This window comes from Scyliorhinus torazame, chromosome 8 (genome assembly GCF_047496885.1).
Source record: "Scyliorhinus torazame isolate Kashiwa2021f chromosome 8, sScyTor2.1, whole genome shotgun sequence".
Classification (NCBI taxonomy): domain Eukaryota; kingdom Metazoa; phylum Chordata; class Chondrichthyes; order Carcharhiniformes; family Scyliorhinidae; genus Scyliorhinus; species Scyliorhinus torazame.
The window spans coordinates 110744581-110763732 of record NC_092714.1 but is presented as its reverse complement, the minus strand read 5'-3'; the positions used below and the strand labels follow the sequence as shown (position 1 = coordinate 110763732).

The 19152-nt window shown below is 52.1% G+C and overlaps 1 protein-coding gene across 1 annotated transcript in view; it reads right to left on the bottom strand.

Moving 5' to 3' along the window:
- Positions 1 to 19152, bottom strand: part of LOC140428037 (glutamate receptor ionotropic, kainate 1-like) — a 547961-nt gene that overhangs the window by 33713 nt on the left and 495096 nt on the right. Inside the window, exon 15 of the mRNA XM_072514019.1 lies at positions 6550 to 6775. Coding sequence (XP_072370120.1) covers positions 6550 to 6775 — 226 coding nt within the window. The remainder of the gene's footprint in view (positions 1 to 6549; positions 6776 to 19152) is intronic.

The window sequence follows — 19152 nt, the reverse complement described above, 5'->3', positions numbered from 1 at the left end:
TCTCCCGGGACATCGGAGAATCCTGGGTGGTCAGGGTAAGTGCAGGATGGCCCCCTGGCCCTCCCCGTGCAACATGGGCACCTTACCACTGCCCAGCTGGCACCTTGGCACTGCCACCCTGAAACTGCTAAGGTGCCTGGATGGCACTGCCTAGCCAGCAGGAGCATTGCCCGAGTACCAGGATGGCACTGTCAAGGGCCAGGGGGCAAGGGGGTCCATACCCATGAAATGAGGGTGGACGGCGGTTTGAAGGGTGGGAGAGTGCAGGACGGGTAATAGGGGCCTCTGGGAAGTTGGAGCATGATGGATGGGGGTCCTAGAAGGGAGGGTGTGCTGTAAGGGGGTCTGGGGGGACCTGAAGAGGGGAAACCCCCAGGGACCCCATTGTGGTGTGTCCTCACTTGAGGAGTGTGGGATAGTGCCCATGTGTGTGGGGGGTGACATTGCCCATGGGTGGGGGGTGTGGGAGGCCCACAAGCTCACTTAGAGATCGGGGCACCTTTCAAAATGGCAGCCCAATCTCTAAGTTCAGCTCCCCAGTGCTAATTAAAATTCGAAGTGCGGCCTAAATCGGTGAGAAACTCCTCAGGGCCCCAAAAAGTGACTAAGTGTCATTGAATAGCGAGGGGAACTCGCAGAGCTGGTTGGAAACTCCCTGAAAAACCTGCCATCAATGAACTTGGAAATCTTTGGGAAGAATCGGGTCCTAGGTCTCCAAAGCCAGAGGTTCAAATTGTACTTTACCATATGAGGCCACAGCACATCCATATTCAATTAAGGTCTCTGTCATCTAAATAATTTTAGTTAATACAAATTTTAAATTCATTAGTTGGTGTTCAAATAGCAAACCACTCAACTTAATATGACTATCTCAGCACACTGTTACTTGTACAACTCGGTTTCAGCTCCTTGTGCTTTTTATTGAGCAACTGGACATTGTAATTTCTTTCATAAATAGCAAATATGTATTACAAAAGTCTGAAGTGCAATTATGCAATTAAACTTCATTTTCGCTCGTAATTATGACTGAAATTTCAATAGCAGTGCCACAATGAACTCTTGGAAATTAATGCTTTTAATCCTGAACTTCATTATAAAATCATATAAAATGAGGACTGCGCATAAAGAAATTATTCTACCAGGAAAAAATAATTAGCAGTTATAAACAATCAGAGTGATTTGACCTTAAAGAAAATTGGTGCTTTAACAATGTGATTTTTTTCCCAAGCATTGCCAGGTGAGAAGGTTCAGTAAAATAATTCATAATGTTCACATTTAAATATATATATTCTGACACTAATTTTGATTTTGTTCTTTATAATAAATAGTAAAATAAAAAACATTGTGCTCACTTACAACTGCATTCAACTTTACTGCATACCTTACTCAATGCTTTCAATTCAGGTAAAGTACTAATAACATAATGATTTAAAAATAAAATCTCAGGGGGTCCACGTGCTGAGAGCACAGGACCGGCAGCGTTTTCACATGTTCCGGCTCTGCTCATCTTTTACTCCTTTTACTCATCTTTTCATCCTGTTGCACATTTCATATTGTCTTTTCTTGGGGTGCATGGCTCGTGCTGTGTGTTTGGTCGATGTTCCTGCTTGAATGAGCTGAGGCAAAAGCTAAAATCCTTGTTTGCCCTAGGTGGCAGGAGGGGGTTGGGGTGGGGTCCTGCTTTCAGTAACACAGTTGCTATTGGGTGGGCTTCTGACTTGGTGGTGCTGTGTGCATCGGATGACAGTAGAGATGTCGTCCTGGCTGAAAGTCTCGCCTCTGGGGTACAAGTTGTCAGCGCTCACTTCCAAGACTGGCGGGGTACTTTTATTTCGTTGGAGGCATTTGAGGAGATTCTTATACTTGAGAAAGCACTTTTCCTGATGGGGGACCCACCTCTGTACTGTTGCGCTGCTCTGAATAGTTTTATTCCCCTGGGGCTGGTGAGGTGCCCACCTGTTGACTGAGTAGTTGGCTCTCCCCCCCCCCCCCCCCCCCCCCCGTTGGCTTGGGTCAGGCTATTGCCCGAGAAGAATGGAGATTAGGTTGGATGCTGTTTCCCTGTTATCCATGTGATTAGCTTTGATGGTTCTAGGTTTCTTTTTCTTCTTTTTCTTTTCTGGGATGCCTTGGAGGTCAAGCCCTTCGCTGCATCTCTCACTTTGCCCTTGCTTTTCCCTCAGCTAGTGGAAGGGGTGGCTCAATCTTGGACACGCCGAGGCTGGCTGGGTTTCCGAGTCCGGCATTTTCAGGTGGTGTTGGCTTTTCTCCTCCCCCCGCACTCCCACACCAAGAAATTCACACCACCAACCAGGATCGCCTTGGGGAGGCCCCCGTGAAACCCCTCTCACCCTCCCTCTATGTGGCACGGGCCCCCGGGTCTGACCCCTGGTAATGCCAGCCTGGCTGTGCCATCCAGGTGACACTGCCAGGGTGACAGGCTGGCAGTGCAAAGGTGCCCAGGTGCCAGGGAGAGTACCAAGGTGCCATCCTGCCCTGTCCTTGACCACCTGGGTGCTCCAGTGGCCTGGGAAATCCCCTCCAGGTGCCGTATTACTGGTCCACAGTACAAACCAGGTCTCTGCTGTGTTCTCCCAGGCGTGGCTGGTGAATCCTGGCACCGGGTATTTAAATGAGCTGTAAGGCTGATCTGGACTCGCCCAGTGAAGTAGAGATCGAGTATGTGCTGGGCAGAGTGAGTCGGGTGACTCACATGAGGTTTTGTGCCCAGCATGGAGCCCAATTTGGGGCTCACGCATGATTCGCCTGTTGCTCCTGGATCCGTGCTGGGCTCAATGGGATCGCTCAATTGCGCTCCTGGTCTTTTCTCTCTTCTTCTTTGAGAGATCCTGGACCTGAGTACTACTTCGACTTGTTGCTGCCGGTCCTTTCTTCATTATTTTTTGACTGTATGATTGACATTAGTTGTGTCCCGGGCCTGGATGGGTGTTAGATTACATTTTGGATGCGCTTGTAACTTTCTCTTGGAGCTGGGGTTTTTGCAGACTTTCTTTGGTTTTTGTAGTGCTGGGTATGATTTTCCATGGGTGCAATTAGGTCTGATACCTGAAACAGATGGCTGGGTTGGGTGGTGGTTGCCTGCGGTGCTACCAGACCCAAGGGGGTTGTGTGTTGGTGTGCACCCAATCTGGCTGCGGGTAGTATGGCTTGGGAGGCTTTACACTGTCCTTCCATGTCGTCCGTTTCTAACTTTATCCTGTGCTTCCCTTGGTTTCTGGTGTGGTTACGGGCATAGTTGGTTTTGCCCAGTGATTACACCGAGCCAGTTGTGATGCCATTCCCCTGTTCCATTTTGTGCCCATGTTTGTTGAGCCTTTTTCTTCTGCTATCCTTTTATGTGGTATTATTTTGTAACTTTATTGCATCTGTTTCTAAAGTGGAAAATTCCAGTCATACACTTTATAAAAATTCCAAAGAAAAATAGAATATAATGCTCTGACCCTCAGTACGAACACCATCAGCACTAAGTGGGGAATTTACTGCCTCTCAGGGAGCTGGGTGGGGAACATTCACTCAAGTAGGAAGGCATGGGGTGGACAGCCCACCACCCTCCTCGTTCTCCCTGATTATGTCAGGGGTGGGGAAGGCTCCCCCTAGGCAAAGTGAGGCCCTTAGGTGGCAAATTATGGGCCATTTAGGGGCCCCATTCCACCACCGTTAGTACTCTACCAGCAACGGGGAGGCTGTATGCTACATGGACAGGCTGCCTGGCCTGTGGACTCAGGACCCTTTTCTTTGGTCACCCTGTGCCCCACAGAGGAGCACCCCACCCCCATCCCCATCAACAAGGGCCACCCTGCTGTGACACCCCCAATTTGACCTCCACATTGAACCTCTGCACCCCCACCTCCTCGCTGGGATCCACCTGGCTGACTCCTGCAAGTCGACTCTCTTTATATCATTGACACAGAATAACACAGAGTCTGTGGAGATGAGGAAAGTGCAAACTTTATTGGAACGTCTCCAACAGTCAGCTCCCTTATCATGATGTCTGCAAGAGAGAGCAAAATCATGAGGCATGCAATCACGTCCTGGGATGATGTACATTGTGTCTCGTTAGCATATCACACAGGTGAATTATATTACATCAACCCCCCCTCAAGTCTATGATTCAACCCATTATGCTGCACACCCCACTTACCTCTGCTATGGGCCTCCACTGAGACGCCTGGTCCCGGGCCTACTTCAGCCCCAGGGCCACTGCTTGAGTCGGCATAAACCCCCAGCAGCAGGCAGATAACTGCCTGTTATGCATTTAGGTTCCCAGACATAGAATTTACAGTGCTTAAGGAGGCCACTCAGCCCATCGAGTATGCACCAGCTCTTGGAGAGAGAGCACCCCACACTTAAGCCCACACCTCCACCCTAACCCGTAACCCAGTAACCCCACCTAACCTAAGGACAATTTAGCATGGCCAATCCACCTGACCTATACATCTTTGGACTGTGGGAGGAAACTAGAGCACCTGGAGGAAACACACGCAGACACGGGAAGAACGTGCCGACTCCGCACAGACAGTGACTCAAGCAGGGAATCGAACTTGGGACTCTGGAGCTGTGAAGCAACTGTGCTATCCACTGTGCTACCGTGCCTCCCATGGCTGCAGTGCAGTTGTTATTGGCTTTCTGGTCAATGGAAGGGCCCACCATGGTGGCCATTAAATTCAGTCCAAAATTTTGTAACATCACCTCATTAGCCAAAAAACAGCAGGATCTGTTCCTGAATATTACTCTGATATTAACATACTCTGGAGATCAGTAAGCTGATCAAAAGCAATGTTCTCTTTGTTCAGTCGGGAGCTGCAAATTGAAAATACACTCAGAACATTATGGAAAAAAAAAACCAATTCATGTACCTTACAGTGAGATAATTATGTATCAAAGTATGGTGGGTCAAACTAGTGATGACTCTCCATTCCTTTATCAACTGCAGAAAATCTGGAAGACTGTACCATTCGTGTGAACGTCGAGCTCCTTTTGGACTACCATGATTTTACACACACTCATGGGTGGTGAAGAGGCATAGATTTGGAAAGAAGACAATGAAACCAGACTCCAAAATTTTGAGTCACATTTGTTTCAATGAATCTTTGGAGAATCATGTCAAGGGAGGTCAGGGTTAGAAATAAAGTAGTAAAAGCAGAAGTTGGGTAAAAGATGGGGTTCTGAGTTTTTTGAGATACAAGCAATGACTGGAACACATGTTGATAGTACCTGTTCCTCAGGATAGGTATTAAAGGAATCGTATAATAAATCCGCACAAACTGAACTGACAACTTATTGCAAAGATTATGGGAGGGACTGTCTGATCCTGAGGCTAAGTGTTGACACCGTCGTAAACGGCGTTGCATTTTACGATGCCGTCAACAGGCCACCAGGATCAGTGGTCCTGCGCCCTACAGGGGGCTAGCACGGCATTGGAGTGACCTACGCACCTCCAGCTGCTGATACCGGCGTCAAACGGGTGCTGCGGGTCGGTGCAAGCGCGCTACGGCTGGCGCAAACTCGTGCTACGACCGGTGCGATCTCACGCATGCGCGCTCGTTTCCTTCTCCACGCCGCCCCCGACACAACATGGTGGATAGCTACAGGGGCCTGGCGCGGAGTAAAATAGGCCCCCACCAGGAGAAGCAGGCCCGCCGATCGGTAGGCCCCGATCGCGGGCCAGGCGACGGTGGAGGCCCCCCTGGGGTCAGAGCCCCCTCCACCCCACCAGGCCGCCCCCCGCAGCATGGGCGCCGAGGTCCTGCCAGGTAGGACCACATGTGAACGGTGCCAGTGGGACTCAGCCTATCTCAACGGTCACTCGGCCCATCGCGCGTGGAGAATCGCCGTGGGGGGCCGCTCAATCGGCGCCGTGCCGACCGAGCCAACTGCGCCGGCGCCAATGGCGCTGATTCTCCGGTCACCGGAGAATCGGCGGACCGGCGTCGGAGCGGTGTCGCGTGAATCGCGCCCCCCCCCCCCCCCCCGACCCCCGCCAATTATCCGACCCGGCCCGTGGTCAGAGAATCCCGCCCTATATCTATGGGGTCAGTGACATAGACTATGCAAGGAACCTTTAGCTAATGGATATGAATTCATCATGATGGTGCTATTCTCTTGATTAGAGCTGCAGAGCTGCTTGGTCAAGAGCAATTTCTGGTTTCAAATAATTTGGGAGGATTTTCTTCAACTCGATTTAAATGGCTGTTGGGCACTTCTTCCTATTTTAATTCCCCCTGCCTAATGTATTGCACCATTCCCAAAATTAAATGCAGAAGCTCTCCCAATTGTACTGCCCACAAATGGCCCACAAATTCACCTGAGGAAGGAGCAGTGCCCAGAAAGCAAGTAATTCGAAACAAACCTGTTGGACTTTAATCTGGTGTTGTAAGACTTCTTACTGTGCTCACCCCAGTGCAATGCCGGCATCTCCACATCACAAATGGCCAGATATATGTGTTTCACTGCGAAATCTGCCCCAAATAAGGATACTTCTGACCTGGGTAGCTGGGTGAAAATTAAAAGATGAAATTACTGTTTTACCTATAGGTGTTCCAACACCGTATCCCTTTGAGTCAATGAGGCCACCGATCTGGGTCAGGTTGCAGTTTCGTTGAGTAACATATTCAATACTGGTTGACTCCATCAGAAGTGCATAGTCAGTGGTGAGAACACGTTGAATCCCTTCATCATTGTTCTTCAGCAAAGCTGTCTGCTTCCGACTGTTCATGAATGCCCACATTTTCTCATAGGTTGAAATCTTAGATTTCTGTAAAATTCAAAGGAGTCTTTACATGTGAGGTATTACGATCGGATAAAAGTAACTGAGCCTCATTTTTCAACATAATTGGTGTGACTTTTCTCAAAAGATGCAAAGGTCTGCACTATTTATGCCCAACTTCGGAAATGGACAATCTAATCTTAAAGATCGGACTTCTAAATGGCTCAGATATTCTACTCGATATATGTCAAATTTCCTTATTTTCCTCCCAAAATAGATTGCCTCAGATTTCTTCGCATTAGCCCGTCTGTTTTCTTGAAGTCGTTTATTTTGCATTTTCTTCTATTTTTCTTCCGCAATGGTATCAAACGACTGTGTCTTTTTACCTAACCCCTGCTTGCCCAGGGCTACATCAATAACAATAAATAGGGAGGTTGAGTCACTGGCTCCGAGGACTTCACCTATCCCATTCGAGGCCAGTTGCTTGAATGCTTCTCATTGTAACCCAGTGCCGGTTCTTCATCCCTGCTGAAAAATGCACTTGCATTTAAATAGCGCCTTTCAACCTCAGGGTATTCCAAAGTGCTTTACAGCCAATTTCTGCACAGGAATATCCAACAGATAGCAATGAGATAGTGACCATATAACTTATTTTAGTGATGTTGGGTGAGGAATAAATGATGGCACCTCTGAGGATGCCACATTCCCTTTCTACTGCACTAAATTGTAAGCTTATTTACAGATACAGAAAGAGAAAATAGAATATGAATGTAATCAAGCAAGAAACATAAAAATCGACTGTAAAAGCTTCTGTAGGTATGTAAAAAGGAAAAGATCAGCGAAGACAAACGTCAGGTCATTACAGACAGAGAAAAGGCAGAGATATTAAACAAATACTTTGGGCAGCATTGACCGACCACTCGCCGGGTGTTTTTCATCGGCGGAGGCCGCCCGCCAGCAGGATCTGACAACCCAGCCATTGTCAATGGGATTTCCCAGTGACAGCAACCCTCACCGCTGGGAAACCCGTGTGCCGGCGTGGGACCGGAATTTCCCACTGGCGTGAACAGGCGGTAAATTCCGCACATAGGGCGCGATTCTCCGAAAAAATTTCTAAGTTCATTTGTAGTGGGTTTTTCAGGGAGTTTCCCGCCGGCTGTGCTGGTATGTTACCCACTGCTATTCAATGACACTTAGGGCCCAATTCTCCAGAAAAATCTCTAAGTGTGTTAGCGAGCAGGAATTATCCATGAACCTCCCGGAGCTCGGCCCAGCGAGGTCGGCAACTCAATTCAACATTAATTGGTCCACTTAACAAGGCGTCACGGGCTTGTTGCCACAAATGAAGTCTCGCCAGCTGATTCGCTGGGACCGTGCTCGCCAGTCTCCCGCTAAAAGGTTTGAGCAGCACTTAAGCTGCACTTGTCAGCCAATCCCAGCCAGCTTGCAATAATGGTGTCGAGGAGATCAGCCTCAAGATTCGGGGATGCTGACCTAGGGAGGTTCCTGGGCGCAGTGGAGGCCAGGAGGGATGTCCTGTTTCTCCAGGCTCACCCCCGGGACCCCCGGATTGAGAATTGAATAATGGTCAGAAAACTGGGAAACATGTTCATGATTCTCCAATAATGGGGCTAAGTGTTGATGCCGTCGTAAAGGCCGGAACGTTTTACGACGGCGTCAGCGGGACACTAGGAGCAGCGATCCTGCGCCGCACATGGAGCCAGCATGGGCGCCAGGAGAAGCGCGGGTGAAGCGGCCCCAGACCGGTGTCATTGACGCGGCACCGCGTTGCTTAAGTTGCGTCAGTGGCGCTCACTGCCGACGCTCAGAAGATGGCCGCCGCCCGCCATGCTGCCCCAAGGTTTAGGGACCACGACCTGGACCCGCTCCTGGATGGGGTGGAGGAGAGAAGGGCGGTCCTGTGCCCCAGACGGGGCGACAACAACCCGCGCAGCACTGTCCGGCGTATGTGGCCGTCAGCGCCGTGGGGCACACCCTACGTACCACATACTGTGCCACAAAAAGCTGTACGACCTAACAAGGGCAGCCAGGGTGAGTACACAGCAACATGCCCCTGGCACTACCACCCCTGGACCACGTAACACTGATGTTTGTCCCCCCCCTGGATAAGAGCGCCCACAACCACAGGGAGTGGGAAAAAAACGGAGGGGGTCCAGCCGTACTGCACCCCCTCACCGTCCATGAGCAGAGGGCACTGGACCTCGCAGGCAGAGCCGAGGACCGGGTGGTTGCCGGTTGCCAGGTCGGAGGCGCACCACCAAGTGAGACTCCCCTGCCTGACTCCACCCCCTCGCTCCAGCCCCCCCCACTCCACACCCTCACCCCAGCCGCCCACTCCACGCCCTCACTCCAGCCCTCCACCCCACCCTTTCACCCCAGCCCCCCACCCCACCCCACCCCTTCACCCCAGCCCCCTCCCCCACCCCCTCACCCCAGCCCCCCACTCCACACCCTCACCCCAGCTCCCCGCTCCATACCCTCACCCCCGTCCGCCTGTCTAACGATACAAGCTGTCTTGTGTCTTACAGGACCAGCCGCCGGTCTTCCCGGGCTGACTGGCGTACCATGCCCACGGCCAGTGCCATGTCCAGTGGCCCCCAGGGACTCAGGCCACGGCGGAGAGGGCAGCCATCACAGAAGCCCTGCCACCAACCGGACACCCAGGACACTGACACACAGAGAACGGACACACAGAGGACGGACACACAGAGGACGGCCAGACCGGACACTGACACACAGCAAGGGGCGACACAGGGACCATCGGGCCAAGGGTCTGTGGTGAACCACTGTATTAGGGGATGTAAGGTAGGACCTGCACTACAGGTTTGCCGGTAGCTCCTGCCGGCTGGCTCCGCCCACGGTGGACTGTATAAATATGCATGACCTCCAGTGCCCTGCCATTTCGCCAGCTGCAGCAGGAGGCCATGCATCTGACTGTAATAAAGCCACAGTTGTACCCAACTTTAGTCTTTGTGCAATTGTTCGTGCATCAATTTATTACAGTCAGATTTTCCACAGAATGGTTATCAGAATTAAGCCCGATCGCCTGCAGCTGGATCCGCACTCGCCCAACGCCAGAAAAGACTTTACTCACTGGCTAGCAAGTTTTGAGGCCTACATCAAGGCTGCGGACCCTGAGCCAACGGAGGCTCAGAAGATAAACGTCCTGTACTCCATGTCGTGTTGGGTGCTCTGCTACACAGACAAACCAATATGGTTGCGGAAGGTACAACTCAGTTTTATTACTAACAGTATTAACATTTGTAAACTGGTTACTGTGGTTCGTTCATTAACCTCTAACCTGTGGACCTAGCCCTAACACTATCTTGGAGAGGCACTCAGCACATGGTGAATGTCTGAGTCGCTTGCTGTGAGCTCTGTGCCCTCAGCTGTCTCCTGCTGGAATGAATCGGAAGTGTCGTGTTCCCCGTTTTATAGAGTGCATGCTCTTGCTTGTGATTGGCTGTGATGTTGCGTGTGTATTGATTGGTCCGTTGGTCAGTCCATCAGTGTGTATGTGTGTTTGCACCATGATGTTTATCTGAATATCATGACACTCCAGACTGAGCTCCAGCGTGTTCCCGTTGATCCAAGATGCCACGAATTACACAGAAGCAATGGAACTCCTTGAGGAACACTACGCGCAGAAGGCGAACACGCTCTTCGCCAGGCATGTACTCGCCACCCACTCGCAACTACCTGGTGAGTCCATCGAGGACTTCTGGCGGGCCCTAATTCCACTCGTCCGGGACTGTGACTGTCAGGCCGTTACGTCCGCCGAACACGCGAATCTCCTCATGCGCGATGCCTTCGTGACGGGGATTGCGTCAGACCGCATCCGAGAACGATTACAGGAAGGGACCACGCTCGAACTGGCGGAGACGAAAACCTTGGCGCTCTCCATGACGGTCGCATCCCGTAATGTGCAATCGTACCCCTCCCGCTGCGCTGCCCATCCTTCCAATCCTTCCTACCCCTCCTGGATCCCGCCGACGACCTCCTCAGCCGGGGCCCTGCCTTCCCAAAACGCCTGCGCCGTACGCCGATCCGCGCAACCCGGGGGTCCCCACTGCTACTTCTGCGGTCAGCAGAAGCCCCCTTGCCAACACTGCCCAGCCCGCACTGCAGTTTGTAAAGCCTGCAGTAAAAAGGGCCACTTCGCGGCGGTGTGCCAGGCCCGTGCAGTCGCTGCGATCGCGCCCGCTATCGCCCCCTCCCCCACGCCAGACGCACAATGGGAGCCGCCATCTTCTCCTCCCGGGTCCATGAGCGACCAATGGGCGCCGCCATCTTGCCCCCCTTCGGTCACGTGCGCCACCATCTTGTCCTGACCCCGCAATGTGCGCACCATGGGCGCCGCCATCTTGTCCCCCACAGGGTCTCCGGACATCCCGACATCGGAACCGCACACGCTCGCCACCCGAAGCATCCGATGGCTACCCGCAGCTCGCTTCGATGACGCTGGATCAATCTCGCCCGCACAACCTGACCACCGCGTCGACGACGGTTAAAATCAACGGCCACGCGACCTCGTGCCTGCTGGACTCCGGGAGCACAGAAAGCTTCGTTCACCCAGATACGGTAAGGCGCTGCTCCCTCACGGTCCACCCTGCCAATCAAAGGATCTCCCTAGCCTCCGGATCCCACTCCGTCCCGATCCGAGGCTTTTGTACAATCACCCTCACAGTCCAGGGCATGGAATTTAGTAACTTCCGCCTCTATGTCCTTCCTAATCTCTGCGCTGCACTCCTGTTGGGCCTGGACTTCCAGTGCAACCTCTAGAGCCTCACCCTCAAATTCGGCGGGCCCTTACCCCACCTTACCGTTTGCGGCCTCGCGACCCTCAAGGTCGATCTCCCCTCCATTTTTGCCAATCTAACTGCGGATTGCAAGCCCGTTGCCACTAGTAGCAGACGGTATCGCACCCAGGACAGGACCTTCATCAGGTCCGAAGTCCAGCGGCTGCTTAAGGAGGGTATTATCGTGGCCAGCAACACCCCCTGGAGAGCCCAGGTGGTAGTGGTTAAAACTGGGAAGTAACACAGGATGGTCGTGGACTACAGCTAGACCATCCATCGGTACATGCAGCTCGACGCGTACACCCTCCCACGCATATCTGATATGGTCAATCAGATTGCGCAGCACCGGGCCTTCTCAACAATTGACCCTAAATCCGCCGACCATCAGCTCCCCATCTGGAAGTCGGACCGGCCATACACTGCCTTCGAGGCGGACGGTCGCCTCTACCACTTCCTTAGGGTCCCTTTCGGTGTCACAAATGGGGTCTCAGTCTTCCAAAGAGAGATGGACCGAATGGTCGAACAGTACGGTTTGCGGGCCACCCTTCCGTACTTAGATAATGTCACCATCTGCGGCCATGACCAGCAGGACCACGATGCCAACCTCGATAAATTCCTCCGCACTGCCACTCTTCTCAACCTGACCTACAACAAAGAGAAGTCTATGTTCAGCACGACCCGGTTAGCCATTCTCGGCTATATAGTCCAAAACGGACTTCTCGGGCCCGACCCCGACCGCATGGAACTTCCCCAAGGCCCTCAAACGCTGCCTGGGGTTCTTTTCCTACTACGCTCAGTGGGTCCCAAACTATGCGGACAAGGCCCGCTCACTCATTCAGTCCACCCAATTCCCCCTTGCGGCCGAGGCACAACATGCTTTCGCCCACATCAGAGCAGACATCGCCAAGGCCGGGATGCGCCCAGTGGACGAGTCACTGCCTTTCCAAGTAGAAAGCGACGCTTCAGACATCGCCCTTGCCGCCACTCTAAACCAGGCAGGCAGACCCGTGGCATTCTTTTCCCGCACCTTCATGCCTCGGAAATTCGACACTCATCCGTCGAAAAGGAGGCCCAAGCTATTGGTGAAGCTGTGCGGCATTGGAGGCATTACCTGGCCGGTGAGAGATTCACTCTCCTTACGGACCAACGGTCGGTAGCCTTCATGTTCAATGACACACAGCGGGGCAAGATCAAAAATGATAAAATCTTGCGTTGGAGAATCGAGCTCTCCACCTACAATTACGAGATCTTGTATCGCCCCGGTAAACTCAACGAGCCCCCAGACGCCCTCTCCCGAGGTACATGTGCCAGTGCACACGTGGACGAGCTCCGGGCCCTACACGACAGCCTTTGTCACCCGGGGGTCACTCGATTGTACCATCTGGTCAAAGCTCGCAATCTGCCCTACTCCGTCGAGGACGTAAGGACAGTCACCAGGGACTGCCAGGTCTGTGCGGAGTGCAAGCCACACTTCTACCGGCCAGACCGTGCACGCCTGGTGAAGGCCTCCAGCCCCTTTGAACGCCTCAGCGTAGATTTCAAAGGGCCCCTCCCCTCCACTGACTGTAACACGTACATTCTCAGTGTGGTCGATGAGTACTCCAGATTCCCCTTCGCCATCCCATGCCCCGATATGATGTCTGCCACCGTTATCAAGGCCCTCAGCAGCATCTTCGCTCTGTTCGGTTTCCCCGCCTACATCCACAGTGACAGGGGATCCTCATTCATGAGCGATGAGCTGCGTCAGTTCCTGCTCAGCAGGGGTATAGTCTCCAGCAGGAGGACCAGCTGCAACCGCCGGGGAAACGGGCAAGTAGAACAGGAGAATGGGACGGTTTGGAGGGCCGTCCAGCTGGCCCCACGGTCCAGGAACCTCCCAGCCTCTCGCTGGCAGGAGGTCCTCCCTGACGCTCTGCACTCCATCTGGTCACTATTGTGCACCGCCACCAATAACACACCCCATGAACGTGTTTTTACCTTCCCCAGGAAGTCCACATCCAGGGTGTCGCTCCCGACTTGGCTCGCTGCTCCAGGACCGGTCCTTCTCCGTAGGCACGTCCGACTCCACAAGGCGGACCCCTTGCTGGACAGGATTCACCTGCTCCACGCCAACCCTCAATATGCCTACGTTGAGTTCCCCGACGGTCACCAAGATACTGTCTCACTCAAGGACCTGGCACCATCAGGTTCCACCCCAACACACACCCCCCCCCCACCACCTCCCACCGCGCCGCCAATATTGACCCCACCAGACCACACCCCCACTTTCCTTTTCCGCACAAGAGGGCGAAGAGGACTTCTGCACGCTCCCAGAGTTCCCCGATGACTGGCCAGCATCAGCACCGCCGCCATCGGTGCCACCTCCACCACTGCCAGCACCAACTTCGCCGCCACCTAACGAAGCACCAAAGCACCGGACCGGCTGAACCTTTGACGGACTCCGGACCGTCAACATGGACTTTTCTTTCCCTACCACTGTACATAATTGCACTAATTGTATATAGTTTCATGTCACCCCCGCCGGACTCATTTTAACAGGGGGTGAATGTGGTGAACCACTTTAATAGGAGATGTACGGTAGGACCTGCAATACAGGTTCGCCGGTAGCTCCTGCCGGCTGGCTCCGCCCACGGAGAACTGAATAAATATGCATGACCTCCAGTGCCCTGCCATTTCGCCAGCTGCAGCAGGAGGCCACGCATCTGACCGTAATAAAGCCACAGTTGTACCCAACTTTAGTCTTTGTGCAATTGATCGTGCATCAGGGTCGACGCAGGCGACCCCGGACTTTGGCTCCGATGACGACATGGACTTTTCGTCACTGCTTTCTCCCACATCCTCCACCATCGCAGAGACTCTCACCTCAGTTGGGCAATTTAGTGATGAGGCTTCTGGGACACTCACTGATGCGCCTCACACAGCCTCCCGGTACAGCAGGTGGAGGTAGGAGCAGCCGAGGGGCCGGACGGCCGGAGGGCAGACTGACCCCTTCAAACAACTGCCGCCCAGTCGGTTCCCGGGTTCCTGGACTTACCAGACCCACCCAGAGACCTGATGCAGTCAGACACTCAGGGACTAGACAACGGGGTGATGGCCGGCTTCCAGCAGCTGCAAACGCAGGTGGAGGAGTCCATCCGTGTCCAGGAGATGGGAGTGGTGCTGGTCATGGCTGCCACCCAGGCCGACACCGCACGGGTGGCGTCCGCTGTGGAGGCAATGGTTGCAACGGTGTCGGCCATGGGCCAGGTTATGCAAGGCATGGGGCCTCATGTGCATGCGTCATCGTGGCCCAGGACACGGCTGCCCTCTCACAGGCAGCCATGTGCCAGAGCCAGCTGGAGATTTCAGCGGCGCTCCGCAGTGTGGCCGAGTCTCAGCAGGCCATCGCTGAGAGCATCGGTGGCATTGCCCAGGTGCTGGATGGCGTCGCACAGGCCCAGAAGGAGGTGGCGCAGTCCCAGACAGGGATGGCCCACTGCCTGAACTTCATCGCTGCTAACGTTCAGACCCTGGTCGATACCATAGCGGGCCTCCTGCACTGGCAGCGCCAGGTGTCGGTGGTGCCATGGGGCCTGTCTCCGCTTGCACCCCATCCCATTGAGAGGCCTGGGGGCCACCGGGCACTCTGAGGGAGGAGGAGGTGCTGAGGCCAGTGCTGGTGACTCCTGCAGGGGAGGTCCCGGAACACTGCGACACCTCGGACTCCCCCCGTTCTGTCCCTGGTGCATCTGGTGAGCAGCGGGCAGAACAGGGTGGCACCACGCCATCCAGGATGCCCGAGGAGCAGCCTGGCCCATCCAGGTTGGGCCGCTCCAGGAAACGAGCGCCAACGGGGAGTTAAGTCGCAGGGCAGGAGTCTCAGCAGTCTGCCTCCACTCCTGCTGTACCTTCTGGGGAAGCACAAAGACGTAGTGGTAGGGTCCGTAAGGCCAGGAAGTTAGACACCTAGGAAGTTGGCACGGGTGCAGTGCACAGCTTAGTTATAGGGGCTCGGGCATGTGTATGGAACTTTTCTAATTAAACTCACTGTTACACCAATGCAAGCTGCCTTTGTGCTGTGTCCGATGCTTGTGGGGTCGGGTAGGGGACTGAGTGCCACTGTGGTCGAGGGGTGATGGAACATTGACCCCCAGCGGGTGTAATGTGCCCCCCCCCCCCCCCCCCCCGCCCCCCAGACGTCCACTCCACCCCGCCCCCAGCGATTCGGCAGGGCCATGTGATGGAGTGTCCAGCACACAGACAGGGACCACCCAGGTGGAGGGTGTAACTGTGGCCATGAGTCAGACATTGTCTGACGATTTGGAGCACAGAGCCCATCGCAGAGCGGGCTGTCATCATCCTCCATGGCATGGACCACACCCATTTCCACAAGCCACCGTGTGAGCCCAGCCCGTTGTGCCGCAGGTGGATGTGTAATGGAGGGGTGGTGTGCATGCGGTGGTGTGGGAGCTAAGGGTGGTGGGGGAGGTGCATCTCATGGGTGTTGTGGGAGGTGGGGGTGGTGGGTGGTGAGGTGCTGCAGTACAGTGCCCCAAAGATCATAGAGTTGGTCATTAGATAATTGAAAGAAGCCTTTGCAACACTTGACATTCAGGATCAGATGGTGTCCGACAATGGCCAACAATTCACTAACAACTACTTGACCCATTTCTCTGAGAACTATGGATTTTAATATCTCACCAGTTCCGCGAGGTATCCCCAATTCAATGACAAGGCATCTCACACCTGATACCCATTTGGAGAAGAACTAGAAGTTTGGCACTTTGAACAAGTGTACTCTACCGCAATGTGGATTAGCACTGTATGAATCGGCAGAAAGCTTTATACTCAGCTTCCCATGCTGCACAAGAAATTAATCCCAGCATTGCAGTCCAGAACTATCAGAAGGTTCAGCGTGAGAGCAGTCCTGCAGCAAATCTGCACTTAACAATAGGAGACAGCGTACCAGAAATTTGCTCAGGCTGAACAAAGAGGACAAGGTATGGATAGGAAAGATAGGCCAAGAAGGTGCCATCGTCCACAGGGATGATGATCAGCAATGATCTTACTTAATATATATCCCAGAAGGCATGATAAGAAGGAACAGGTAAAATCTTAACCTCATTCCTCACAGAGAACCTTCCATTATCCACTTGGGAAAACAAAATGTTCAGAGTCAAACTGACAATGCACCTGACACTGCAAATCTTAGCGAAGACCAACAAAGTTGAAGCAAAGAAGTCCAAGGGGAAACCACCCACTTTCCAAGCCTCACAAGGACACCATCAGTGAGAAATCTCTAGATGGCTTAACTCTATGAAATCAGACACGTATGGGGGAAAGGGATAGTCTGCAAATATATAAAGGATTGTGGGGAGATGTAGTATTAGGGAGTTCAGGGATGAAAGGGATAATATTCAGGACTGGTGAAACTGTACCGTCCACATGATTATGTAAGAGTCACATGACTAAGAGTCGAGAAGCAGAAATCTCAAGGCTTAGATTGAGTTACACCTAGTCTTGTATATCTGGAAATATCTATATTCAGACAATAAACCAGTTATTTTTCAGATGTCTTGCAACTTTTCTTTGCAGTCAAAACCAACAGACCACACACATCTTTCAGAATTCAATGAACATCCCTGGAGGTGTCTTTCCATTTTTACTGATTCTTTGTAGCTAGCTGTAGAGTTTTAAGGTTGATGAGGTTTGAACAAACACCAGAAGGTGCCATGCCGTCTGTCCATAGTTCCCTTTCATAAGTGACTTTTTAAAAATTCAATGGAAAGGTTTGAAAACAGAAATGTGCCTTTAAAATAGTTGTCCTTAAAATCTGTAATATCATAATTACACGTTTGTGGCACTTTTCCCCTTCCCAAAAAAATGGAAATATATGTTTTTATATATATATTGAGGAAACAAAAGATAAAGCGACACCCATTTTTTGACATAACAATGACTGATGCAGTGCATTTTCCTATCGTCTTCTTCCTCTTTTAATATTTCACAATTATGGTTTATTTCAAGGAATTTTTCCTTCTTGGTTTACGGGGATAGGGTGGAAGTGAGGGCTTAAATGGATCGGTGCAGACTCGATGGGCCGAATGGCCTCCTTCTGCACTGTATGTTCTATGTTCCCAGTTTTTACATCAGTTTGCATTGATTTTAGCTTTGGAGCTTCTCTGTATTCGCTATCTGTAGCTTTTTCATTATTGATGCCTTCAAAGGATGCGCCAGACAAATCTAAAGCTAAATCAATTGCTGCTTCTTCACCTGGACACGTTTCCTGTCCACTTTCCAGACTCAAACCTTTTAAATTCTTCCTTTTGAGTGAGCAGTTAGCAATAACTTCTTTCTATGCCAACATCTCGTCCCTGCATTGGTCAAATTCCGTTTTTGTTGACACAAGAGTGTCATTAAGATGCTTTTCATGTTCCAGCAAGAGTATTTGATACTTCTGACTTGTTTGTTCTTTAAACAGTTTAAAATCTCAGATTTTCCTCATTCCACTCAGATGAGATCTTCTTATTTCTTTTCAAGCTAAGCCGACAGATGCTACGTTTTGAGCTTTAGCTTTTTACTTCAACACTTTAAGCCTATCCCTCAGCTCACAAATTATTTTATCAAAGTAATGATTTGAACTGAGTTCAGTTTCTCTTAGCTTCTCAGCTGCATTCAGTAACTCCATCCTGATGGGTGCGGCTACTCCTTGTACTGCATCGTGTAAGAGTCCTTCCTGTTTACTTCCTTCCTTCCCATTTATTTTATTTTATTGTTTTGGTCCATGGATCAATAATTGGGATGTGCCTTTAAGTAGGGAGGAGATAGCAAAAGACTCAAAGTTTCAAACAGCCTTCTTGCCAGGATACTGTATTCTCAGGCTTTGTGTTTGTGAGCAGGAGAAGCTAGTCTCTTCAGAACCAAGTAAATGGGAGGAACCAGTTGTGGAGGGAATCGGTTTGATTGGTTAGCTGCTAACCGATGGGTTGGCCAGGGACAGTGTTCTACCTGATTGGTTCCTGCTGGGTGATGTTTCTGAAAGTACCTTCCAGAAGTGATTAGGCCTCAGAAGTGAAGAGATATCATTTTTCCCTCTGTTGCCTATTGATTCTACGTGGAAGGTGAAGATCTTTTAAATGTGTCAAAACCAGCAGCTTGTTGCTCTTCAGGGGCTGAAGGAAAAGAATGGTGGCTCGATTATCCGTTTCAGAGACTAAGTGCTGACGCCAGCATAGTAAGTGTGGACTTCCACAACAGGAAATTCGATGTCAACCCCTCACCGATTCCGGTACCGGTGAGGGGTTAGCACTGGCGCCGAGTGAAATCGCCGTGGATCGCACCAAAAATGGGCAGAGAATGGCCAGGTCCCAGGTCGTGCATGCGCATGGCTGACAACCTGCACCGGTCACACTGTACAACATGGCGCCAGCCATGCTCGAAACCTAACCCGCCAACTGCGACCCCACAGCCCACCCCCTGGCTACTCCCCACCAGTCCCCCCAGCCCTAGCAGAAGTCCTCCCCACCCCTCCGGCCAGCGGCACGGATCCCGGCCGAGTGTGGCGGCGCTGGATACAGTCCACAGCCGGTACGCCGGCTGAGACCACACGTGTCCCGCACCGTCAGG